This window comes from Hydra viridissima, unplaced genomic scaffold (genome assembly GCF_058129835.1).
Source record: "Hydra viridissima isolate aposymbiotic clone 2 unplaced genomic scaffold, HvirCarnegie_v1 scaffold_9, whole genome shotgun sequence".
Taxonomy (NCBI): domain Eukaryota; kingdom Metazoa; phylum Cnidaria; class Hydrozoa; order Anthoathecata; family Hydridae; genus Hydra; species Hydra viridissima.
The window spans coordinates 5,844,645-5,871,091 of NW_028324308.1; the positions used below are offsets into that span (position 1 = coordinate 5,844,645).

The 26,447-nt window shown below is 30.5% G+C and overlaps 3 protein-coding genes and 3 pseudogenes across 5 annotated transcripts; 4 read left to right on the plus strand and 2 right to left on the minus strand.

Moving 5' to 3' along the window:
* Positions 1–4,063, minus strand: LOC149883734 (uncharacterized). Of its 2 annotated transcripts, XM_090097716.1 has the most exons (3): positions 2,790–4,061; positions 2,590–2,700; positions 1–390 (listed from the first exon to the last, which is right to left on the minus strand). In XM_090097716.1, the coding sequence occupies exons 1-3, from the start codon at positions 3,030–3,032 to the stop codon at positions 313–315; spliced, it is 432 nt and encodes a 143-aa protein (XP_089953842.1). In that variant the 5' UTR covers positions 3,033–4,061; the 3' UTR covers positions 1–312. The 2 variants fall into 2 exon arrangements, with proteins under 2 accessions (XP_089953842.1, XP_089953843.1); XM_090097717.1 differs by lacking the exon at positions 2,590–2,700 and having other exon boundaries at positions 2,790–4,063.
* LOC149883735 (uncharacterized) lies at positions 384–2,537 on the minus strand (annotated as a pseudogene).
* An 8,587-nt stretch (positions 4,064–12,650) lies between the features above and the next one.
* On the plus strand, positions 12,651–14,947 carry LOC149883736 (uncharacterized). Its single transcript, XM_090099024.1, has 5 exons — positions 12,651–13,526; positions 13,613–13,844; positions 13,957–14,133; positions 14,284–14,341; positions 14,772–14,947. Exons 1-5 carry the CDS (start codon positions 13,494–13,496, stop codon positions 14,920–14,922), a joined length of 651 nt encoding a protein of 216 aa, XP_089955150.1. The 5' UTR covers positions 12,651–13,493; the 3' UTR covers positions 14,923–14,947.
* Positions 14,948–15,220: 273 nt separating this feature from the next.
* On the plus strand, positions 15,221–16,348 carry LOC149883737 (uncharacterized; annotated as a pseudogene).
* Positions 16,349–18,642: 2,294 nt separating this feature from the next.
* Positions 18,643–19,642, plus strand: LOC149883738 (uncharacterized). Its single transcript, XM_090098628.1, has 2 exons — positions 18,643–18,997; positions 19,119–19,642. Exons 1-2 carry the CDS (start codon positions 18,643–18,645, stop codon positions 19,640–19,642), a joined length of 879 nt encoding a protein of 292 aa, XP_089954754.1.
* A 3,178-nt stretch (positions 19,643–22,820) lies between these two features.
* LOC145199241 (E3 SUMO-protein ligase ZBED1-like) lies at positions 22,821–25,111 on the plus strand (annotated as a pseudogene). The gene is made up of 2 exons (XR_016456068.1): positions 22,821–24,453; positions 24,659–25,111. The product of XR_016456068.1 is annotated as an E3 SUMO-protein ligase ZBED1-like (transcript).
* Positions 25,112–26,447: the final 1,336 nt, after the last annotated feature.

Sequence of the window (26,447 nt, forward strand, 5' to 3'; positions counted from 1 at the left end):
AACTTTTTTATTTTTTATTACATAACCCAGATAATTTATCAAAATAAAAATAAGTCAAAATCAAATAAAACCCCATAGAAAACAAAAAATGCTATCAAAAAAAATATATATATTGCATCTTGATTATTTATAAATTTAACTAAATGTTCAGTTGTCTAAAAAAATCATTTGCGATTGAACTATTAATTGTTTCTAGAATGCCACAAACTTTTTCAAGTAACGAAAACACTACTCGCAATTCGTCTGGATACTGCAGATCAAAAAAGTAAAACGTTGTCAAAAACAGTAATACCACCTCTGAAACCAGCATCTTCAACCAATAAAGCATTTAAATCCACTTTTATATACATTGCTAATCCAAGTATAAAAAGTAGCATCAACTGTCATTCTCTAGTAAAAAAAAATATTGTTATTAAAAATTAATACATCCACTCTTTTGTTGCGTCTAATCTATTTTAATTTCTACATTATGTTTGGGAAACTCAGGCGTAACTTTATGAAGTTCCTGCATTTGAATCTTTGGTTTTATAGAGACTCATTTTTTTTTTAATTCAAAATTTAGTTAAAACAGATTAAACGAGACATAAGAGTGACTGTACAAAGACATAATAAAAATATTTGGTTTAGAAGGATTTCATAAAGCAGCAATATAAACCCTAGATTGGATAAATTAGTATTATTAAATTCAGTAATGTCTTTATTCATCCAAATAAAAGCAGAAAATAAATATAAAATTAACTAATTTAATTTTGAACAACTTGCTCTTTCATTCATATCAAAAAATCTTGGATATTGTTTCAAGAAAAGGGTAGATGACTCATCTAGTACATTTCCGTTCATAAATATAGGAAGATCTAAATTATTACGATAATGATTGGCTAAAAAAACTGAGTTTTATCTGAATTAAAAGTCACCAGCCACTGTGAGCCCCATGCTGTAGCAGAAGTGAGATCCTTTTCAAGCTCAAATGCCATCTCCAAGCAATCAGAGAGTGTTGGCTTCTTATCATGACAAGAATAAATAGTAGTATTATCAATAAACAATACTACCTTAGATATAAGAATGTCTGGAAGATCGTTAATGTAAATTAAAAAGAGTATAGGGCCAAGGATTGAACCTTGAGGAACCCCTGAAGTAACAGAATAAGAAGAAGAGTGCTGTCCATCAAGGACAACTTTTATACTACGATTGGAAAGGAAAGATTCAATAATCTTAAAGATGATACCAGACACACCGTAAGAAGAAAGGTTATGGAGAAGACCAGCATGCCAAACTTTATCAAATGCTTTAGAAATGTCAAGAGCAACGGCCTTAACCTCTCCACCTTTATCTAATGCATGATAAAACCTATTGATTATTACTGTTAGCAAATCAGCTGTAATTGTAACTGAACAAGAAGATCGAAATTCATATTGGTGATCAGAAAGTAAGTTATTAGATTCAAATCAAGAGATTAAGTGTTTGTTAATTAAAGATTCAAAAACTTTGCTTATGATAGGAAGAAGTCTAATGGGACGGTTGTTGGACAAATCAGATCGCTCTCAAGAATTTTTGAAAATAGGGATAACAAATGCTGCTTTTAAGCAGGCTGGAAAACAAGACTCTGATAAGCACTTGTTAAATAGTTTTCAAAGTATCAACGACATCTCCGGAGAACACTTCTGCAAGACTATAACAGGTATGTTGTCCAGGCCACAAGCTGTAGAAGAGTCTAAGCAGGAAATCACTTTAGATACAGAAGCTGGAGTGATACGAATGTCAAGCAATGGATCAACCAGTTTGACGGCTATATCAGGTAGAACGTAACTAGTGAAATCAAGTCGATATTTATGAAAAATTCTTAGCAAACAATTCAGCTTTGTCTTTAGGTGAGGTGACAAAATCTGAACCATACAAAAGAGGTGGAACTACAGATTTGCCCTTATTATTGATACTAATAAAGATTCTCCAGAAGTCACAAGAGCCTAATTTTTGTGATGAAAAACGAGATTTCATGACCTAAGAATAGCAGGCTTTGGCGTTAGCAGTAATAAACAGACGTCTGTTTTCTGGAGAATTGTTTTGCTGATAGATATGGAAGTAATGATTTCAGTTGGCAATCGCAGCAGCACAATGTGAGGAAAACCAATGAGAAGAATAAGGTTTGACTTGGAATCATTGATTGGGAATAAAAGATTCCATGCCAGCCTGAATCTACAAAGTTATTTAAGAAGCACATTTGTCAACAGGGTGCAATGATAGGGGGATTTAGATGATGAAGAAGAATGAGATAATAGATTTAAAGAGATCAAACGGTGATCAGAAGCACCTAAGGGTGTGTGAGGAGAAACTGAGCACTGACTAGGATCAGAAACAAGACATAAGTCAAGTAGAGAAGGAAGATGATTTGGGTTGTCTGGAAAGTGAGTTGATAAGTTGACTATTTGAGTTAGAGATTGAGAAAGGCAAAAATTGTGGGCTTTAATGCCTGCTACATGGATGTACAAATGCACAAATGAAATAGAATAAGTATTACTCATAATTAATGCTTGTTTCATGCTTACAGTAGTAAAAATTTATATCAATTAGAGTAAATTGTTTAGAAATTACCTTATAATCTTTGAAATATATAATTTCCTTCATAGAAACTTGTGCTGGACATTGGAATTTTTTTGTGTCTTGCACACTAAAATAACTTTTTTGACAAGAGTGTTCAGCTTTCTAAAATTATTCAAGCAATATTTTAGTAAGGTAAATATTCTTTATTAAAACTATAACTTGGAATTCATGTTATAAACAATGGAGTTTACCTTTGCTTTTGTTTTAATCTTGTATGTTTTCTTTCTTGCATTATTGCAATCTGTTCCATGTGAACAATCCAAAACTTTCTGTGCTAAAACCATGAAAGGCACGTCTGCATAAAATCCTTCATTTTCCCATAAAACTTTGTGATTTTCACTATGTATATCTAAATGTGACACGATCTGCTTTACACTGAAAGCGTTTATACAAAAAATGATACAATAAGTTAACCAAACTTTAATGAGAAACATTGGATTTACAGTAAACACTTAATAACTCAAACATTAACTTCGTAAATTCTAGTAAAGTAGAACCATTTTACAAAGAACCATATACAAAGAAATTGAAATAAAGTATGACAATACAATGACATTTAAATATTAACAATATTTAAATGTCATTGCATTGTTGCTACTATAAGCTACTGCTCTAAATGTTCGATTTAGAGCAGTAGCTTATAGTATAACTTTTATTAACATGTATTGGAATATTATATTTTGAAGCCAATTTTTCATTTACATCAAATTTTTTACATCAAAGAAAGTAATTCTGGTTTATAGAAAATTTAAAAGAGAGTTTGAAGTCTGAGGTTGAAGTCTGAAGTCTGCCATGAACTATTTAATTTTAAAAAACAACCTGCTAAATTGGATAAAAAATAAATACACAAATTTCTTACCTAAGAAGAAGCAAAATTAATAACTGCAAAATAATTGTAACTTAATTGTAATTGATAGAGACATTATTTTAAAGCTGAGAAAAAGGCATTTAAAGTTTTTAATTCATCACTGCATTTGATCTTCTTAATAAAATACATTATAAACTTTCAATTTATAATGTATTTCATTTACCTTTCCAACTATTTTCACTTATTTTCAAAAGTTTGTGTTAAAGAATTTTCTGACAACTCAAACATTTGTATCATAAAGTTGATATTAAATAAATCAAAAAAAGGTTCAAACCTGTGTTACCAAATCCCTTGGGTGTAAACAATGCTACAAAGCGAACAGTGTGTTCTAGTTTGTTTTATGTAACTCAAGGCGTCATTTTCATCTTTATAAAAAAATATATGACTTTTTCTTTTAGCTATAAAAAATTCCTGTTAATAATATCTTCTAACGCTCAAAAGGAAAAAAAAAAGTCAAACCAAACTTAAGCTATATTTAAATTAGAAATTCATGAAGTCGTTGCTTTGTAAAACATAAAAATGTACAAGTTTTATTTTGTTGATTTAAATGGTTAAATTTAAAAAAATATATTTTTTAAATTTAAATTTATTTTTTGTTAATCATTTAAATGGTTCAAGAATATGCTTAAATATGCTTATTTTAAAAACAAAATCTGAGCCTGCATATGCTTAAAAACGTTATGGTTGTATAAAAAATGAACTGTAGTGAGTAATACAGTATATATATTTAGTATAAAAATAATATTAAATAATAACAATAAACCATTTAAAATATTGTTAAATAATACCAATAAACAGTATCAAATGACATTATACCAAACAATATAATGTATCAATTTAAATTTATTTATATACCATGGTATATTAGTAAAATATATTGAAATTGATATATTATATTGTACAATAAGTAGTACTATGTGTAATACCATTATATCTTACCATGAAAATACTAATAATAAATCAATTCAAAAATATAAGTAAGCAAATATTTAGCAATAAACTAAGTATAAAGATACACAATACCAAGTTAAACTTTCTTTTTATCTTTTGTAAATAAAAAGGCGAGTAGCAGCAGGATTAATATTTTAAGAACAGATTAGCAACGTCAATAACAAAAAAGTTAATTAACTTTTATTTAATTTTCATTTACTTTCTTCCCTCAGTCAATGTCAATGACGTCTCGCTTTAACATTTTTTAATATTACTTTCCAATCTTATAACTATTTTAACAAAAAAACTTACTAACTTACTTTTACTTTCATGCATTTTTTTAAACTTTTGAAGCACGTGCGAAATAAACGAAAACAACAACATAATATTACTTTACACGAAACGTTAATTAATATTAGCATGACGTAACAACAAAGTTCGCATAATTAAAACATATTTTAATTTCCTCGTCGTGGGTCATAGTATCTTTCGCTTACCGCATTGGTCAAGATACGATTAATTTTTAACATCACCTACAAAAATTATACTTAATTTGAGGTAAATATATATGGCAAGTGCTAAATACCCATCTTGGTCCCAGAGATCAAGAGCAGAAAAGGAGAAGGCTAATATAGAAGACATTATACTTAGAGATTTCAGTAACGCACTTGATAAACATTGGATCTTTAGCGCTGCAGTATCTTGTTCAATATCTTCAGTTATAAGTTATTTCGTCTCAGATTCAGCAGATGATGTTGGTTGCTTTAGAAAATTAATGAAAGGAATTAAAAATGTATTGGAGACAAAGTTTGAAATTGAGGGTGCAAAGTTAGTTTTTGAAGCGTGCATTGACTCCATTTATGATTATACTAAAATCAGAAATTATACTCAGCACCTAAAAGTATTAAATGATATCAAAAACGAACTTTCTCAAGAGTAATTCAGCTATGAAGCAATGAGTTATGTTGTAGGTAATCTTTGAACCTAAAAAGTTACGCTTAACTTTATTCTTTACTTCTATAACTGTTTTCTTTATGTTTATGTACATTTTATAAATTCTTCTTTGTATATATCTGTATATGCATATGTATGTGTGGACACATTATGACAACTGTTGGACTTATATTTTAACTCTTTTAAAAGTCTGTTTAAAAATGTTACTTAGAGGTTTGTGCAAAGTTCTACTTTTGTTATGTGACTTATTTATTTCTTAAACTTTTTCTTTTGTCTTTTTATCTTATTTAGATCGTTGTGTTTTATAAGTAAATTACTATTTGCAATGACCTGTGTTTTTTGTAACATCTTTAACACAAAGTATATTGATATTGAATGATATTGAAAATGGTTTTGTTCAAGCACAAGGATTATGCAGTTATTGCAAGCACACAAAAACAGTAAAGAATTTTTAAAACATTTTATTTTACAACTTTTTTTTCTTTTTTTTTTTATTTTACAACTTTTTTTATTTATCTTTTTAATTCTACTTAAAAGAGAAAAAACAATAAAACAACAACAACAACAAAAAAACAACACAAGAATGCAACAAACTTGACCCAAACCAAAAAAAAGTTTTTACCTTTCAAGAATAAAAAATTAAAATTATTTTGCATATAAAAAAAATGGATTTGTAAGTAGTTGGGGACAGCATAACCACTTAATCAGCTTGAAGTAAAACTTCTCCACCTAAATAAGGTGTATCTACATCATACCATTCATGTACTAATTCTTGAAATGCCATAGCTGGTACTTTATTTATTGCATATCTAGCAGCAGAAATTGAATTCTTTCCAGTGCTAGTAAGAATTGTGAGTGCTACTTCATAATAATCTTTGGTAACTGTGAATTCTCCATCATTGTATTCAATTGTTGCCTTTTTATCCTTTACCCCTATTCTAGTACTATTGCCTAAAATTTCCTCAAGTTTTTAAATGGAGTTTTGAAATGTTAACATTTGTATTTCTGCCATGAAAGTCTTATTGACATTCATTTTGCAATATAATAACCAATCATATAGAATAGCTTAATCTCTATAGTTTAAGGCTTAAATAACTTGATCTATAGTCATAATATAAAACAGATGAAAGAGTTCCTCTGGTTTCTCCATATTTTGCGCCAAAATCTCTTTCTACTTTAATGCTTGAGGGAACACCTTTTTCCATTGCAACAGATAATTTATCTACTAAATCATCTATACAAGGTTGCAAAAAAACCAAAAATCATAGGTTTTTTTTTGGTTTTTTGATTTAAACCAAATTTAAACTTAATTTAAACCAAAAAAGCCATGGTTTTTTTGGTTTAAATTAGGTTTTTATTAAAATATGCCATATTTAATTATCCTTTTGAATTAAAAAAAGAAGTATAGCGCATTTTATTTGAGTAGACTATATTCTTTATCAATATTGCTGTTATATTTCATCAAAATTATTCAATACATCACTGTTTAATGTTCTATACATAAATACAAGTTTTGCTGCTTTTTCTACCCCCAATCAGTTTCTTAACTTAAAATGAACAAGGCCAAAAGTTCTTTCAACAAGGCAAAAAATTCTTTTGATTCCAGCACTAAAAGCAAGAGCATTTAATAAACCTTCAATATCCATTATGTTACAATCCACAATTTTTAGATATTTCCACCATTCTATTGGTGATGCATTCTTTAAAACAGACTCACTATGCAAATAGCTTTTATCAAATAGAACAGATTTGGGTTTTGATTTGAACATTATTGGTAACAAATTCTTGAACTCTTTATCTGTGAAATTCAAGGTAGCTTCATTTTCATTTTCAGAAAGATTAGATCCAAAATATCTAGGATCTAGTGTGTTTGCTAGTGTGTTTGCACTGACAGTCTGAAGGTATCTAGATTCGATTCTTTTTTTTTTTTTTTAATTTGTAAATAGTATTTTTTTTAAATTTGTAAATAGTATTGATTTCAAATATTTTGATTGCACCTACCGGTTTATGATTTGCATTTTTATAAATAGCAGTTCCAACATTACTAGGGACAACGATCGTGTCTATAGCAGAATCCTCCTTATGAATTTAAACATTTTTTACTATCCCCCTCATAAACTTATGATAAGCCCTAGTTTTTGCTAAGAAATCTACTGCATTCTCATCTTTAGTTGCAGCAAAAAAGTGAAGATTAGAAATACCATGTTCTAGCAAATATTGGGTAGAGTCCCTTTCTCTTGCATGAAAAAACTTTAAAAAGTAGTAAGTCTGCTCTTCTGTGTATTGTTTACTATTTTTAGTCTAGCACTATTTGATTAGAGAGCTTGCAATTTTTCTTCCATGTCATCTTTTGATATAGATGATTTTACTTCTTGAGTAAACTTGGCACGTTTACCTACTTTAACATCAAAAGGTATAGCCCATGCCTTTGGCTCATCCCATTTATCAACTGTAATTTGGTAAAGCTCTGATGAGTTATTTTCAAATATTTTTGGGAGTGGTTTACCAATATATCTATTATAAATAGCTTTAAATTCTAGCAAGAAATTTTCTTCTATTTTTAATTAAGAAAAATTACTTTATATAAATTTTCGTATATTTGCTTTGTTGGTGACAAAATAAGTCTCACCCAAAGCCAAAAGGAATTTATGTCTTAAGCTTAAAAAATGCCCAAATATTTATTTATCTCCTATAACCTGGGTTGCTTCTTCTATTCTTACTCCTAATGACTCTGCAATATCCCAAAGCTCAGCATCTGTTTTATCTTCTTTATAAGAAGTTTTAATCTTAAAATATTTCATAGTAACAGGCCTATATGGTAAAATTCTAGCTATTATATCTTGGAAAAGGGAAGCAAGTTTGTAACAAGTATGACCTAAGCCCTCATTAAGATGAGCTATAAAAGATCCTTGAGTCTGAACAAAGCCTGTTTCCAAAATCACCTGATCTTCATCATCTAAGTTGTTGCCAACATAACTATCTCGAAGCCTCATTACTGAACTATTCTTAAGAGATTTCAATACTGAACTATTCTTGAGAGATTATGGGTGGTAGTATAACCAAAAACTGAAATAATGCCCTTTTAAATTCTTTGCACTCTCTATTTAATATTTTGCTTGTAGTAAATCTTTACTTCCCCTTTTTAATCTTTTAAAAGAATGTATATCATCTGAATTGAAATAAGTTAAATTTGGTAAGTTGTAAAGTCAAATGTTTCAAACTTATAAAATTTAATATTTAAGAAGTAGTTATTTTTAAAATAAGTCACAAATTCTTACTAATTCTAGTTTATTAATTTTAATTGTTATTTTACTAATTATAGGTTAATTATAGATAACTATTTATAATTGTATAAATATCTTTAATTACAGCTAGCTATTTACAGTTTTTTATTGTAGATATAGTATCAACAGTATCATTTTGCTTATATTTATTAAATAAAATTTTTCAATAGAAAAAACTTAAGTTTCTGATATTTTATCATTTGAACTATAAAAGTAGTAACAAATTCTTATAGTGTAAACAAGGTTTTTTTCAGGACTTTTTTACTCCAGTGTTGATAATAACATTTTGGCTGAAAGAACACTTATTGAAGCATATCAAATTCTTGAAAGCGAGAGGAAGAGGAAAAGTTAAAAACAACATTTAAGAAAAAAAAAAGGTTTTTCAGATCAATCACCACATATTCCATCCAAAAACATACCATTCAATGGTATATTGCATTTCTCTGAGCCCTCTAAGGAAAGTAGAAGCCTCGCTATGACTGCTATACTTTTACAACTCCTTTTATTCATTCCAATATTTCTTCTTTGTGCGAAAAACACTGATCATGAACAGATGTGTAATTTTGACATGACTAACGAAAAAAAAGTTCCCTTGGATATTATATTCAAATCGCCAACAGATTTAAATAAAACAGTAAAAACACCAATAGTTAAAATGCAAGAATATGATCAGAAGTTAAAGGAAATAGATTTAATGACAAATAACAATCATTTTGTTATTTTGTTCCAGGTTTACCAAAAAGGTAAATGAATTTCAAGGAAAGTAAATAAAAGGTTTTACGGATAATATACGTTTGAGTAACGCATAGGGAAATTCACCAACCCAACCCATGTGAGCAATTTGAAATGTTTCATTTGATAATTTGATAACTCTTTCATTGTGATGATGATGATGATGATGATGATGATGATGATGATGATGATGATGATGATGATGATGATGATGATGATGATGATGATGATGATGATGATGATGATGATGATGATGATGATGATGATGATGATGATGATGATGATGATGATGATGATGATGATGATGATGATGATGATGATGATGATGATGATGATGATGATGATGATGATGATGATGATGATGATGATGAACATATTTATTTATGGTAATGCAACCTAAAAGGTTCTTTAATGCTGCCAATTTCGGTTTTGCAACGCCGAAATTCGGAAAGGTAACCTCACAATTCGGTAATGCAACACCCCACTTTTATTTTTTCCCGAAATATATCGAAATTCGGTATTGTAACTTATAAACTGCACTCATTTTTAACCGCCATTGCTATTAACGGTATAGCGAAAAAATTCGCTTGTGAAAATCTATGAAATTTTAAATCCTTAAGAAAAGTCTTCTAAAGTTACTTTTATCAATTCTTATGTATTATAAGGCTATTTATTATCAATCACTTTCTTATGATATTGAAAGCAACTAGAATTTTAAGTTCACTTCAGACGCTGGTTGCTTTCAGTATCATTACCAAGTTTTTTGTAGCTAGCTTGCTATCTCTTTTCATAGGTTTTCTTTTTAGAATATGTAGATACTTTTTCATTCAAAGTTATAGAGAATATTAAATAATGAAAAAGTGTTTACTTTGTAAGAAGAATTTAGATATTGAACTTTATTGAGGTACTTTATGGGGGTGTGATGAGTGTTATCTGTAAGGCATGTGCAGGTGGGGAAATTTGATATTTTTACAATTTTCTGATTTTTCATTTTCAGCAAATACATGTTTATAGAAACAATAATGTTCATTAATTACAATATATATATATATATATATATATATATATATATATATATATATATATATATATATATATCTCCGTGGATAGCCTACCGAAAGTCAGTAGCAAGGGTGTTCGACTTGCAGATTTTAGTGTTATTCGGTCAACGGGAATTATGGGATGCCTAGTACAGCCAGATTTGTAAACAATAATACTTTCACAAAGACATAACTTCAGGTTTAATCTACTTAAAAAGCAAATGCTTTGTATCAACAGCGCTAATGGAGCTGAAATACAATAAATATACATAACTGTACTAACAAATAATTTCAATTAAGTTTCTTTTAACTAAGTATAATATCTACTTATGAAGAACACGAGCCTTTTTTTTAGGGCATTTTTTGTTACGTGGAGCTATGTTGTGATTGTAAAACTTGACATAATTTGTGGATCAGTAGATATTATACTTCTCTCAAGCAGCAAAATGCCTGTGGACTATGATACATAATCCGTAGCGAAAGCAGTTTATCATGAATTGTCCATCTCTTTCCTTGTTTTGTTCTTTTGTGCATTCTGAGTTGACTCTCAAAAAATTTAATTTGATCTTTGGACAGGTATCTCTTTGCAAGTTCACTAATATGCTCAATTGATCCATTGCATTTTTTATTATGCGCTTTTAAAAACAATATTTTTTTGTTTAACCGATAAATTTTCACACGGTTTAAGTGTAAGGGTTTTTGAAGCTTTCTCAATTTTTTTGTAGTTTTTTCCTTATCATCAGATTCTTCTGAATGTGCAGTGTCTGCACTATGAAAAATTGTTAACTCTTCAGACTGATCACTTGTGATTTTTTTACTTTTTTTTCTTGGCTGAACTAAAAATCGTTCTAAAGGTGCTTTTCTTTTGACATAGATTTTTTTAGGAGGATTTGTTACATTGAAGATGGTTGGGATTGCTGATGAAATTGTCCTTTTGCCTCCAATATTTGTTGTGTAATACTGGGTTGGTTCAAAATGTTCACTGCATAGAGCATATGATTTATTCAGTTCTACTGAAGTTTTGTTGTCAAGATCTTGACGGCGGCAATTGATAACCCACTTTTTACATCTGAAATTAAAAGAATTATACATACATACATACATACATACATACATACATACATACATACATACATACATACATACATACATACATACATACATACATACATACATACATATATATACATACATACATACATATATATATATATATATATATATATATATATATATATATATATATATATATATATATATATATATATATATATATATATATGTATATATATATATATATATATATATATATATATATATATATATATATAATGTATTATTATTTTAAAAATATCTTAAAACATATCAATTAGTTTCAATACTAGAAGGAACGTCTGAGTTGTTTTGCACTTGCAGAGCTCAGTTAACAATCCATACAACAGTTGTACAATTTTGGGCCAAAAAAGGCTCAAAAGTTGTCAACCATACAGTTATAAACCTTCTAGCATACTGAAGAGGGTAGTTAAGGAATGTAACGTGCATACCAGAAACAGTTAACAGTATAACTGATGCAGCTTTCCTAATACTCCCTGAAAATCTCTTAACTAACAAAAGAAACTTTAAAAAGTCGTAAAAAATGACACATTTTTATCTACGTTTTTCCCTCGTTTATGCTGACAATTAACAGCTGCACAAAATCCAGCAGACATGATTAGGTAATCTTTAATATATTTAGTTAACTAAAAAGTAAAACCAAAGAAAAATCAATTTAAAATGACTTAATCAACCAATCACACAATTTAAGTTAAATGATTATAGGTATTCTGTGGCTTTTGTTTACAATCTGGCTGTACTACACATCCCAAGAAGCCTTTGCCTCACCAATAACATGAATTTAATGGAGATTATGCGGAGTCGTACACCCTTGGTTGGTAGCCAAAAATAAATTCTTATCCTACCGAAAGTCTGTTTCATTGGCTAAGAATTTCACGTGTCAAATCAACCAATAAAACACGCTTTCGGTAGAATAAATAATATTCAGAAATTTTGGTAGAATAAATAATTTCAGGTGTCATAACAATTCGAAGTGTTACATATCATGAAAATGGCAATCGCTTTTACTTTCTCTGAATCTTTTTCATCATTTTTATTGTTAAAAGAAGCTATTAAAAAGTATGAAGATACTAATTTTGTCAAGTTATGGATTAGAGATGCTAGAACTATTGAGGCTGCTTGAAAATCTGTTCCAAAGAAAGCTGCTGTTAAAGCACCTCAGCCTGAGGCTCAGGTTAAATACTATTTCATCAAGTATTGTTGTATACATGGTGGTCAAAAATTTTAATGTAGTGGCGAGGGAATACATAAAAGCTTGTAAGTTATTGTTTGTTTTTTTGCAGGATAATGTCAAAAAAATCAATTACCATTTTTTTAAACCAATTCAGAGATATCATTTATGAACACCGAAACAATATTATTTACAGAACCAATTACAGGACCCTGAGGAACTCTACTTAATACGTCTACCTAGTCTGAATAGAATTCATTGACTACTACACACTGATTTCTATTACTTATAAAATCCAATATTAGATGTGGCAAGTAATCATCACTTATTGCTTTAGCAAAAATATCTAATACTTCAAGTTTAGTTACATACAACTAGTAACTAATACCTCAAGTTTAGTAACATAAAACCCCTAGGTTAGTTGCATACAACTTTAAACAAAAAAAGCTATGAATGGCTGTTTCAAAATGAGCTTTATGGCTTCTTGTTTTTTTTTTTTTTTTTTTGTTTGAAAATATTCACTCAAGAGGGTGTTACTAAAACTCTTATAACTTTTAAAGTATTAGAGATAATTTTGTTCTGTAAAAAACTTAAAAAACAAGTAAAATCTCACTTAAAAATCTCACATTTAAGGTGGTTTTATTTGCGAATGATTTTATTTTAATGAAAATTATTACATATCTAAAATAGACCATATTTTGGATTCAGATTATAACTATTATTATAGAACTTTTAAAAAAAACTGTCCTTTCTACCTGCATTTTAAAGCGTCAAAAGATGGGCAATGTTTAGTTTTACAAGATATGGATAAAACACATAACCATGAAGTATCTGAAGTAAGTTACACTTTTTTTTCTTTTCTTATACTCCCCTTTATTACCCAAATGTTTTTTCACAGATTGATCTTTATTTTTAAATTCAGATTCTCTATAAGCACCTGCCTAATCAAAGAAGACTCCCTGATTATGCTATTCAAAAAGCTACAGAGTTAATTCATTTAAAACCTAACAAAAAACTGCTGCAAAAAGAGTTGATAAACTCCACAGGCAAAATAATAACTCTTAGAGATATATCTAATATTGCTGCTTTATCTCATAAAACTGACACCCGAAATGATATCGGAACTTTTGTTACAACATTAAAAGAAAAATATAGTAAGTAATCTCTGAAATAACTTTGTACTCTTTCGTTCACTGTTTCATTGAATTTATATAATTATATATTTCATTGAATTTATATATAAAAACATAATTATATTATTTTTAGATGCTAATGTTGAAGTTTTAACAGACTCTGAAAATAATTTAAAAGGGATTTTTTTCCAAGACACATTTATGCATAGTGCATACAATGTATATCCAGAGTTCATATGTACAGATGCAACTTATAAATTGTTACAAATTCGACTGCCTGTTTATATTATACTTTGTGAAGATAGTGCTGGTTATTATGTTGCTTTATACATTTTATGTTTGCTTTTAGTACATACTATCAATATATTTTGCAAAGTTGTTCATTATTTGCTTTTTTTTTAAAATAAATTTGTATATTTAATTTGAAATATTTTTAATTAATTTTGATATCATTAAACAGGTGAAAGTGAAGTAGCTGCTGTAGGTTTACTTACAAATGAGGATGCTGCATCATTGAGGTTTGATTTTTCTCATGCAGTACATATATTTGATTTCCATGGATAGGTAACCTCCAAAAAAACATTTCAAATTCATTTTGTGTCACATTTTTAAACTATACTGTGGTGACTTAGAGCACCTAAAGAAGTTAACATTTGGAAAAAAAAAATCTTCAGTCCTGTTACTTTGAACCTGAAATTCTAATGTCTTATTGCAACTGGGGGAAATATGCTCTGCGGGACAGTCCTATGGTCCTCCAGTGATGTTTAAAGATGTCAGTTACAGATGAATCTCATATTTTACTCTTTTAGATTATATGAGTAGCATAGAAATTATTTAATTGGTATCTCTTTTGTTTAGCTAAGCTACTGTCATAGCAAACAAAAATATTTTTATAACTTATACTTGAAACTAAATTATTGACAATAAACTCTTTTTTTTAATTATTAGTTGGTTTGTGGAAACGTTTAAGAGAAACAATGTTTCTTGGTCAAAGACTAATGCCATCATGACAGACAAAGAGTTGACAGAGAGACATATTTTACGTGCTGCTTTTCCAGATGCATCTCTGTTACTTTGCTTATTTCACACTCTTAGGTAACTTGAGCTTATAAATGTATTGTAAAATTGCACAATTAATATAGTTAGATCAGCAATATGTTGTCACTTGTTTTTGTGGGTATGGCAGATATCTCTGTACATACATCCACCAATTAAGGGAAGAGGCCGCAAGGGAGTTGCTGCCACATCAACTGTTGATAAAGTGTGTAATGGAGAAACGACAATATGAGAAATATCCAACTCATGCAAACGTTTTATATGTAATGACTCATATAAAACTCATGTGTTACAAATTTATGTATTTTTTAAATAATAAAATAATCTAATTTTTATTTTAAAAACTTTCAAAAGAGTCTTGTGTAAAGCTTCATGCTGCTCCAAGAAAAAAAATACTTTCTCAGCATGAAAAGTTCAAGTTTGCTCTTCAAGCAACTTCACTTCTAGCTACTTAAGTATCAGAGTCTACTGGACATACTTTTGAACAGCGAATGAATCTTCTTCAGGCATTGCAAAAGGGTTGGGAACATGGGAAGGTCATGGTTGTAAATGAACTTGTTGAGAAAGACTCTATATTCTTAACTACAGATTTTTCCATTGCAGGAGTACAAGAGGGTACATCAACATCATCAACTGTCGAAGAATCGTTTCACAGTGAACTAGAGAAATTAGCAGACCTGAATGGAAACCCTTTAGAACAAAGATAAAGTAATCAGAAAAGTCAGAAAAATCTGTTGTGGATAACACAAAACCACACCAAGAAGAATGTTTATTTGAGGAAAATGAAGGAGGTATTACAGTTAAATATAAATTTAGAAATTGTTATCTGCTATTGAAGATAAAATACGTAAAGTATTAGTCATGTAAGAATAAGAAGAATAAGAATTATGTAATCTTATACATTAATTTGAGAAAGAAGAAGAAAGAAGATTCATTTGCCTCAATGTGTTGTCCAATGTGGGCGCCCTAAAGGTGCTACACTTACAACTATAGGTCTGCCTAAAATACGTTGCCGACAGTCTTCTGATGTCCCAGTTCCTTTTGTGAAACTTGATCCTGTTAAAAGACATGCTAGTATGTTAAAAATGATTGTATTACATGTTGGGTTTTAAAAGCTGATGATGTACAGAGAGCTCTTTCTGGCACTCTAATTGATAGCAGTGCTATAGAAAAAAGACCAGATTGCATTTCATCCTTAATTCTTGATGAATGTGCATTAGAATTTCTTTCATCAATTCAGTTATATTTTACCTCAGATGCATGGAAAACTGTCTATAAAGTAATCGACGCTAAAAAAAATCAACACATTTGGCCTTGCGCTGTATGCCAGAAAAGCACAAATGAAGGAAATAAAACTGGCAGTGCAATTGCATGCGATTCATGCCTCTTGTGGTCACACAGAAAATGTGTAGGCCAGAAGGAAGATTCTCTTTTAAAAGCAAGATATTGATATTGTCGTTCTTGTTATGCAAGGTAATAGCTATTTTAGCGTACTTATGCAGCATGTATTATATAGATTATATGAATTAGATACAAGTGTTGATAGTATTATCTAAATTGTATAGATTTTATGGATAGTATTTATTTATAGATTGGTTAGATTTTATGGACAGTACTTAGTTATAATTGTATAGATATATATTTTGACATTCTGTTAGTTTTTTTTTGTATGTTGAATTAAACAGTCATTAACAAAAAGATGATCGAACCATAATTATTTGTAAATAAAAAGTTTTTAAAGTAATGACGTTCTGTTCATAATCAGTAACTCGTTTTAATTAGATTTTTTCAACCGTTGAATGTCTTTTTGTTTTTTCTTTAATCAAAAGATATGAAATGCAAAGTCCTATGGTTTACCTTCTCGTGGTGCATTTCGTTAAGTAAGTTACATAAGTTTGAAACTTATGTAATTTATGAACTAAAAACCAAGGCAATGTTTGTAGTAAAGTTATTTGCAATAAGCTATTTAATGTATGAATAAATTCTAATAATAGACGTTTTTGGTGAGATGATTAATTAAATGGTCAGTATAAAAATAATCAAGTTGTCAGTATTTTAAATAATGTGTATATACATCTACTGATTTAGGGGTAGGCGAGTTGAATGTACATACATCGATTGCTTTAGGGATAGGTGCAGTGGATATACATACATTAACTGAGTTTTTTGGTTTGTGCAGGCATTCTCTTGGGTAATGATCACAGTACACTAACCATGTGACTATAAAACAGATCATTTATTCACAATAATACTGACCATTTAATTAGATATATTTACCATTTAAATACAAGCTTAATACCCTCATTATCATTAGCTTTAGTTTAAGAAAAATTTACAAACAGGAGAAACATATTTTAGGTTTTATTGTTTTAACTTAAGCTGTATTTCAAATGTGCCTTTTTTTCTTTTCAATAATGTTCAATACTTTATATTGATTTTAAAATCAATATAAAATCTGAATATTATTGTTAAAAATAAAAAATAAAAATCATTTTGTTGATCAAAATAAAAAGACTTAATTTACAGAAAACTGTGAATTAAATGTATATGTTATACATAAGAACATTTACGGAAATAGCACGCACTTAGCTGAGGCTCTAACATCCCCCTGTAAGCGCAAAACCTATAATGCTTTAAAAGTTTCAAAAATAAAAATTTTTAAAAGTTTTCTAAGGCTTTAACTTTTAATATTTTAAAAATATATATTATACACTAAAAAAGTTCATTCTGCAAAGTTTATCACATAAACTTTGTAGAAAAAAGTTAATAAAAATATTTATTAATATTACCCAGCCAACATTGACAGACGGGTACCGTATGGTTTTTAACTGAGCTTACGGGAACGGGATTTAGAAGGGTTTGTGTTCTGGTTTCCAGACGGGTCCCGTACGGTTAAAAAATTAAGCAAAAATAGTAATATGGGCCACATGTGGTGATTATAAGAACTAAGAAAACTGGGATTTTTACGGGTTTCCCATTAGGGACCCATCTGCTGAAAGTAATATGCGGAAAAATCTATGCAATCAGACCATTATCGCCATTTGCAACTTACCTTGTGCAAAAAAGTTTTTACAATATAACGTATAAATTAAAGTTATAATCGTTTTCTCGTTTTATGTTTTTTATGAAACTCTATATAAAAAGTTGTTATAACTATTTTTATTTTTTATATATAAATTTTTCTCTTTTTCTTTAGTAAAAAGTTGAAAATTTTACAAAGTTTTACATGGAATTTGAACAATAAATACTTTAAAGAATTCATTTATATTTACGTTTATGAAAAGTAACGCCACAATGCATATTTTATTATAAAGTTGACGTGAGGGTTTTCATTATTGTCTTTCTTCCTTGTGGCATATATTCTTAGAATCATGAATGGTTTTTGAAGACCATTGAACGTTTTTCTGTAAAACCAAAAGTGCAATTTAGTAATATTTTATTCCTATATAAAGGAGATTGCGGAGTATGGATTTTTTCTATTTTTGTTTACATTTTGTAGCAGAGTAACTTACTGTGTAATTTCTGTACTGTGTTACTGAGTAAGATGTTGTATGCAATTGTTGCAGAAGATACCTCAAATGTTGATGAAGTATATCAAAACCAAAAAAATAGGTATATAAAGTAATAAATAGATAGTAAACTTGAAGTTTTATTTGTTTTATGCGGAGTTAAAGCCTTTACATTAATTCAAGATTCAACCTCATTCAACGAAGCAATAACAATACTTGACCAAAAGTTTCAAAGACGGTCAACGGCTATCATGATGCGTCACAAACTTCGATCGCTTAAACAACAGGAGGGCGAATCAGTCGAAAACTTTATGTGCAACCTAAAGCAGTTTGCCAGAAAGTGTCCTACACAGTCTCTCACCGCCGATCAACATAGAAGTCTATTAATATGCGATGCTTTTATTGCAGGAATTTTCTCACCAACTATTCGACAGCGACTACTAAAATCTACAGAAGAAAATCTAGATGTACTTTATAAAACATCACTTACTATGGAACTAGCAGCCGAAGATGCTCTCAATTTAACAACAACAACGGCTTCCACCGTACTACCAAATTTTGCTGCTACGAAAAATCAAGCAATTATCAAACCTTGTTTTTGGTGCGGTGGTAAGTTACACCCAAAAGCAAAATGCCCAGCACGTAACTCTACCTGTACAAACTGTCAAAGAAAAGGTCACTGGTCAACCATCTGTCTGTCAAAAAGAAAAAAAAAATTACGCTAAAACAGCCGCAATAAACGAAAAATGCTCAGACGACGAGGATGAGAGTACACAACTATCTTCGGCCATAGCCGCAATTAACTCACCAAGTAGATTAATTGACGTCACCATAAACAAAAAAAAGACTCAAGCATTATTGGATACCGGCTCAGACAAATCATTCATTACTTCCGAACTTCTTATCCAATGGAACCTTATCTACGACACTCGGTGCACTTCACAGGTTTCACTGGCAGATCACTCCACTCTAAAAGTAAAAGGAATTTTTCGAGGTTCATTACTAATGGTTCGCGAAAAGCTAAAAGCACAGTTTCTTGTCGTTGACAACTTGGTGGCGCCTGTAATTATCGGAATGGACGTTCTGTCACAACATTCTTCCCTAATTATCAGCTTTAAAGGAAATAAAGAACCACTCAAATTTTGTCTTGCTACAAACAGCATGATATGTAACACATATGCATTAATACCTGGAGTAGATATCAATAAAATTAAGCCTCGAAATCACGACAGAGCAAAAATATCCCATTTTTAACTGAAGAAATCAACCGCATGCTCAAACAAAATATCATTCAAGTAAGCCGCAGCCCTTGGCGTGCTCAATGCTTTGTGGTATCTTCAGGGTACAAAAATCGCTTAGTTACCGATTATTCAAATACAATCAACTTACACACGCCATTAGATTCATACCCAACACCACGAATTGACGACATGTTACTTAAAATAGCAGCCAATAAAGTTTTTAGTACTATTGACCTCAAACCAGTATACCATCAGGTAAAAATACGACCAGAAGACTATAAACTAACTGCATTTGAAGCTAATGGTAGACTTTACGAGTTCAAAAGATTACCTTTTGGTTGCACTAATGCTGTGCCAATCTTTCAACGAGTAATGGACGAATTTATCCAGACCAAAGAGCTGGAAAACACCTATGCTTACCTTGAAGATTTGATTATTGGTGGAAAAGATGACCATGAGCATGACATAAACCTAAAGAGGTTCCTAAACGCGGCTAAAGATGTCAATATAGAGATAAACATGGAAAAGAGTAATTTCAAAAAAACTCAAATAGAATTTTTAGGCCATGTTATTGAGAACGGTACCATAAAACCCGACCCTAAGAGATGCGAAGCCTTAATGAATATGCCAGATCCACGAACTTTACGAGAACTAAATAGAATGATTGGATTTTTTGCATATTACGCCAAATGGATTCAAAACTGCACCGAACTAACTCTGCCACTTATTGAAGCAAGGAAAGATTTTTTATCTCGGGGCCTAACCACACATGCCAAATTAGCAATCAAAACGCTTAAAAATAAACTAGTTGAAGCGTGCCTGGCCTCCCCTGACTTTAATCTCCCGCTAACTACAGAAACATTACTATAGCTAGGCAGGTCAGTGGCTTTCTTTTCAAGGACCCTAACAAATGCCGAAAAGAAACATGCGATTGTTAAGAAAGAAGCTGCAGCTATAGTGGAATGCTGCAGAAGATGGAAACATCTAATCAACTCGGTCCCACTCGTTAACATTGTAACAGACCAAAGATCAATATCACTTATTTTTAACAAACAGGGGTCAACGAAAATCAAAAACGATAAACTTACTCGCTGGCGCTTAGAATTGGCAGACGTCAACTATACAATCTCATATAGACCGGGCCACAAAAATATTGCTGCTGACGCCCTCTCCCGATTTGTTCATTACAAAGTACCTCAAGAACATTACACTATATCCACTCCCAACTATGTCACCCGGGAGTTAAAAGAATGCTACATTATTGCAAAAGCCGAAACTTACCTTATTCGACCACAGAAATTAAGCAACTAACTAAGAACTACCACGTGCAACGAAATTAAACCACGTTTCTACAAGCCTCCAACAGGTCGTCTTGTTCAGTCAACTAGACCGTGGGAATGTTTATCCATGGACTTTGTTGGTCCCTTACAATCCACTACAGCAAATAGATACATGCTCCTGATAGTTGACGAATACTCACGATACCCATTTGCGTTTCCGTGTAACGATATAACTGCAGATACTGTTATACGTCATCTCCTCAGCCTATTCTCATTATTTGGTTCACCATCTTTAATACACATAGATCGGGGGACACAATTTGAAAGCGTAAAACTTCAAAAACTCCTTGAAAGAAATGGTGTCATCAAAACCAGAACTACTCCCTATCACCCGCAAGGCAATGGGCAATGTGAAAGGACAAACGGTACTGTATTAAAAGTAATTAGTCTAGCCCTAAAAACATTAAATCTGGGAAAAGAAAAGTGGGAAGTTGACTTAAAAATGGCTCTATCTTCAGTAAGAGGACTACTTTGTACTGCCACCAATCAAACACCACTTCAAAGGATGATGAACTTCCAACGTTCATCCATTGTAGGTACCGTACTACCGGATTTTCTAGCTGAGCAGGATTCTGTAATCCTTTACAGACGGCAAATCAGACAAAAGGGAGATCCACTCGTTGACAAAGTCCAGCTGATAGAAACAATATCTCCCTATTTTGCACGCGTCAGATTTCAAAATGGTAAGATTGACACAGTATCGACCAGAGATCTTGGTCCACTTAAGGAGAATGACTCATCGGCAGAATCTAGTAGTTATGCAGAGCCGGTCCAACAACAATCCGTTGAATTATGTACAGACCAAATATCTATTGATACTGATACCTACAATCAGGAAAATCAAGGGCGGCATGCATCAACCGAAACCAGTGAAATAATTTTAACCCCACATAATGATCTTGAGAACTCTTCAATGGATGGCACCACAAATATCAATTCACCAGAAATAGGCACACCAGGCCAGTTTGTTTCTCAAAGCCCTGCTACCGTAGAAACACAGAACAGAACATTTTCAAGATTCGGACGAAATATTAAAAAACCAAAATACCTAAATGATTACATCACTCATTAATTCAAAATTCTTATTAAAAAAAAAAAAAAAAAAGGCGGAGAAGACTGTCGTATATTAAAAGCTCTAATCTAAAGACGTCATTTCCCTTTCTTTATGGTTTATTCCTTGCGTTTTTAACTTACTTTGTTGTCGTTATTGTAGTGTCTTTATATATTCGATTAAAGCCTAATATTTAATATTGTATGTATATATATATATATATATATATATATATATATATATATATATATATATATATATATATATATATATATATATATATATATATATATATATACCCTGTTAAGTTGAACCCTGGATAAGTCAGACTTTTACTAAATCGGACAGATTTTCGATTCCCCTTGAACATTCTATACATACGTAGAGCTTGCTTAATTCTGACATTTTCTAAGTCTAGATATCTATCTATTCCCTTTTATACTTCATATATATATATATATATATATATATATATATATATATATATATATATATATATATATATATATATATATATATATATATATATATATATATATATATATATATATATATATATATATATATATATATATATACATATTAGGGCTTGCAAAGTTAACGCGTTAAAAACGCGTTAAAGCGCTAATAATTTAACGCAAGTTAAAAAAATTAACGCAAATGAAATTTTTTAACTCATAAATTTTCATAAAACCCTAACCCTAACCCTGACGATTAGATTAGATCATAAATTATTTTGGCGATGCTAATTTTGGTTAGCATCAAAAAATAATTTTTGAGTATAATAAAGAAATTTTTATACCACTTTCTTATTTCTAATCAATGTTTACTCATTGATGATGCCATTTTGTTTTATTTGTCTCAATTATGTCTCTCTTACCTTATAATTTTTGTTTTCGAAATTGTTTTGATCGCGTTGTTGTTTTGTTAATAAATTTATTAAATTTCCAAAATTTTAATATCTTATCCTGATGAACTTTATTTGTTAATAATTTAAATTATGGGTTCAAACGGCAATCAATCTATCCTCAACGGAGCCTTTATTTTTAAAGACGAATCAAAAAAATTGGTTATCTGTAAATATTGTTCCAAAGAATTTGCATATCACCGAAGTCTTACAACGCTTCAGTATCATTTGAACAGTAACCACGTGTTCTTCGCAACTACTAGTAAAAATCAAAACAAGATCGTGAGTTCCTCAAAACAACTTACAATTGAGGACAGTATTAAATCACAAAATGGCGTAAATAAACAAATTTCTGCAGATAAATCAAAGGAAATTACGGAAGCCATTGTTTGCTGGGTTGCCAGTAGCTGTCGACCACTCAACATTGTTACAGATCCAGGTTTGACGAATATCATTCGAACAGCAACGTCCGACTACAGTTACAATCTTCCCTGTCAAAACACAATTAAAATTAAAATGCAAACTTTCTATGAAGATGAGAAGAAAAAAAAAATAGACCTCGTAAACATGGCTACTAGTATAGCAATTACCTGTGATCATTGGTCTTCAATGGGTAATGTCAGTTACCTTGGTTTAACATGTCATTTGATAGATAACAACTGGATGTTGAACTCATTTGCCTTAGGTGTTCATCAAACATTGGACCGACACACCAGTGACAATGTTTCAACCCACATCAGAAATATTGCAGATGAATGGGGATTATTTGAAAAAATATTTTCTATTGGTACTGATAACGGTAGAAACATTGTAAAGGCTGTATCAAGTTTTCCTTTTAAACATCTTCCATGTTTCGCACATACCGTTCAGCTAATTATAAAATCTGCCATTGAAGAGACTGCATTTGACATAACACTAGCTAAATGTCACAGAATTGTTGGACATTTTAAACATAGTCCAGCAAATAATATGGAATTACATGAAAATCAGATTGACCTCGACCTGCCACAAGAAAATCTAATTCAGCATGTTGTTACAAGGTGGAATAGCATGTATGATATGCTGAGACGTATGTTGAAACATAAAAGAGCCATCACAGTACGATTGATGAGCAAAACCATTACTTACAGACTTTGACAGAAAGAGAGTGGGAAAAAATGGAGAAAATTGCTGATGTTTTGCAACCATGCAAAGTGGCTTCAGAATTGTTAGGTGGTAATAAATACGTATCTAGTTTGGTGGTTTTACCAATTATATGCCACTTATCACGTGAAATGGTTATTCAAGATGATGATCCTCGTTACATCACGCTATTTAAAGAAAAATTTGTAAATGAAATGGAGCGCAGATTTAATGATTTTTCGAATGATAGTTGGTTGCAAATCTTGTCAGCATTGGATTCAAGATTTAAGAATTTATCGTTTATAGCTTCAAATGAAAGATCAAATGTCTGGCAGAGATTATCGAAGCTTCTTGAATCTGTTCCAGACCTCAGACCAGTATCAATAGAACAAGAACCAAAAGAGGTGAGCATTTTGTAGTAATAAATTTGATATTGTTTTTTTATTGAATTATTCTAATGACATAATAATATATTCAAAATTGCATTTATTAAAATAATCGTTTTAATAATAGATAAAACTCTATGAGTACTATAATATTAATTGAAATAGTTAGATAATATCTATATGCTTTATTTATGGTAATATTTGAATAATTATTTTGCAACAGCCATCAGCAAAAAATTTTAAAATGGCATTCAATCTACCAGATCTGGATGACGTTGATTGCCCAAGTGAAGATGAAGTGAGTCGATATCGAAAAGAACCCTGCGCCAAAATGGATTCAGATCCTCTTCAGTGGTGGAAGCTACATTAAGGTTCATATCCTCGATTAGCAACAATCGCAAAGAAATATTTGTCAGTTCCAGCGACTACAGTTCCATGCGAAAGACTGTTTTCAACCGCTGGATTCATTGCAGACAAGCACAGATCATCTCTGCTGCCAGATTCATTGAACATGTTATTATGTTTAAAAGACTGGCTTTAAGAAATTTTTTGTTTCAAGTTTTTAAAATATTTTATTTTTATTGGTTGTATTAGAAACAATATAAACTATAATTAGAACTTTTTTATGATGTTTTATCATTTGCATGCAAATAGATCAAATGATTTAAAAAACTTTTCCTGTTTGTTTCCTTAATTTATTTAAATTATAATGTTCGATTAATCGCGCGATTAATTATGATCAAAAAATTTAATCGTGCGATTAATTGCGATTAAAAATTTTAATCGCATGCAAGCCCTAATACATATATATATATATATATATAGCTTAGAGCCTTTAACATTACTTGCAGGTCCTTGTGCTAAAAGGGAATGTGGTGTGCATTGATATGAAACCAATTTACTTCATTAACTCCCTTGAATGCTTTAAATTATTGTATCATATCCCCTAACTGCCTTCTTTGTTCTAGAGTTTGTAAATTGAGATAAGTTAGACAGGCTTTTATATATATAAATAAATAAATAATAAATTTATGGGTTTATCCACAGCTACTGTGTTTTGCCAGAAGTTGGCAAAACACTTGCTCAGCTGTGCAACAAATTAAACAAAGCTAGAAAATTTAATAATCATGAGTTTTCTGGTGGAATAGTTCTCCATTACAAACAATATCGTAATAGTATAAGCAATCTTATAAAGTTTAGCAAAAAGGAATATTACACAAACTTTTTCAGTCATAATATCAATAATATAAAAAACACGTGGAAAGGTATAAAAAGTTGATAAATGTAAATCCGAATAAAAGTTACTCCCCAACAAGCATACTGATCAACAACAAATGCGAAACTAATCCTAAAGCTATCTCTAACCATTTTAACAATTTCTTTACTACGATTGCTTCAAAATTATCCAATGGAATTCTGAAGTCTAAATTCAACTTTCAAAAGTATCTGACCAATCCTAATAGCAACTCTTTTTATGTGCAACCAATAACTGAAGAGGAAACCCTCGACTATATAAATTCCACTATCATTGAAGGGAAGAGTGTTGGACCGAACAGCCTTCTAACAAAACTTTTTAAACTGGTGCCAAAAAATCTATGCAAACCACTAAGTACCATCTTAAATAACTCATTTTGCAAAGGAATATTTCCTGATGTCTTCAAGCTGGCCCAAGTTATTCCAGTCCACAAAAAAGGATCAACGGTTGACTGCACCAACTATCGTCCGATCTCTCTTCTTTCTAATTTAAGCAAAATTTTTGAAAAGGTTATGCATAATAAATTATACGACTTCCTAAACCAAAATCAATGTTTATATAAACACCAGTTTGGCTTTCGTAAAAAGCATTCTACAGCTCACGCTCTTATCGAAATTACAGAAAGTATAAGAGTTGCTCTTGATAATGGAAACTTTGCCTGTGGGGTTTTCATTGATTTACAAAAAGCTTTTGACACCGTAGACCATGGCATTCTCCTATCAAAGCTTAACTATTATGGTGTACGCGGCATCCCGTT

What these genes read in the sequence shown, in the direction of transcription:
- LOC149883736 (XM_090099024.1), top strand. Translation starts at nt 13,494, where the DNA reads ATGGATAAAACACATAACCATGAAGTATCTGAA. An exon ending in ACTTTGTGAAGATAGTGCTG is followed by an intron (nt 14,134 to 14,283) that starts GTTATTATGTTG and finishes ATCATTAAACAG; the next exon opens with GTGAAAGTGAAGTAGCTGCT. An exon ending in GAGGATGCTGCATCATTGAG is followed by an intron (nt 14,342 to 14,771) that starts GTTTGATTTTTC and finishes TTTAATTATTAG; the next exon opens with TTGGTTTGTGGAAACGTTTA.
- LOC149883734 (XM_090097716.1), bottom strand. Translation starts at nt 3,032, where the DNA reads ATGTTTCTCATTAAAGTTTGGTTAACTTATTGTATCATTTTTTGTATA. An exon ending in AGATTAAAACAAAAGCAAAG is followed by an intron (nt 2,701 to 2,789) that starts GTAAACTCCATT and finishes GAATAATTTTAG; the next exon opens with AAAGCTGAACACTCTTGTCA. An exon ending in TATATTTCAAAGATTATAAG is followed by an intron (nt 391 to 2,589) that starts GTAATTTCTAAA and finishes TTTTTTTACTAG; the next exon opens with AGAATGACAGTTGATGCTAC.
- LOC149883738 (XM_090098628.1), top strand. Translation starts at nt 18,643, where the DNA reads ATGCGTCACAAACTTCGATCGCTTAAACAACAGGAGGGCGAATCAGTC. An exon ending in ACCTTGTTTTTGGTGCGGTG is followed by an intron (nt 18,998 to 19,118) that starts GTAAGTTACACC and finishes ACGCTAAAACAG; the next exon opens with CCGCAATAAACGAAAAATGC.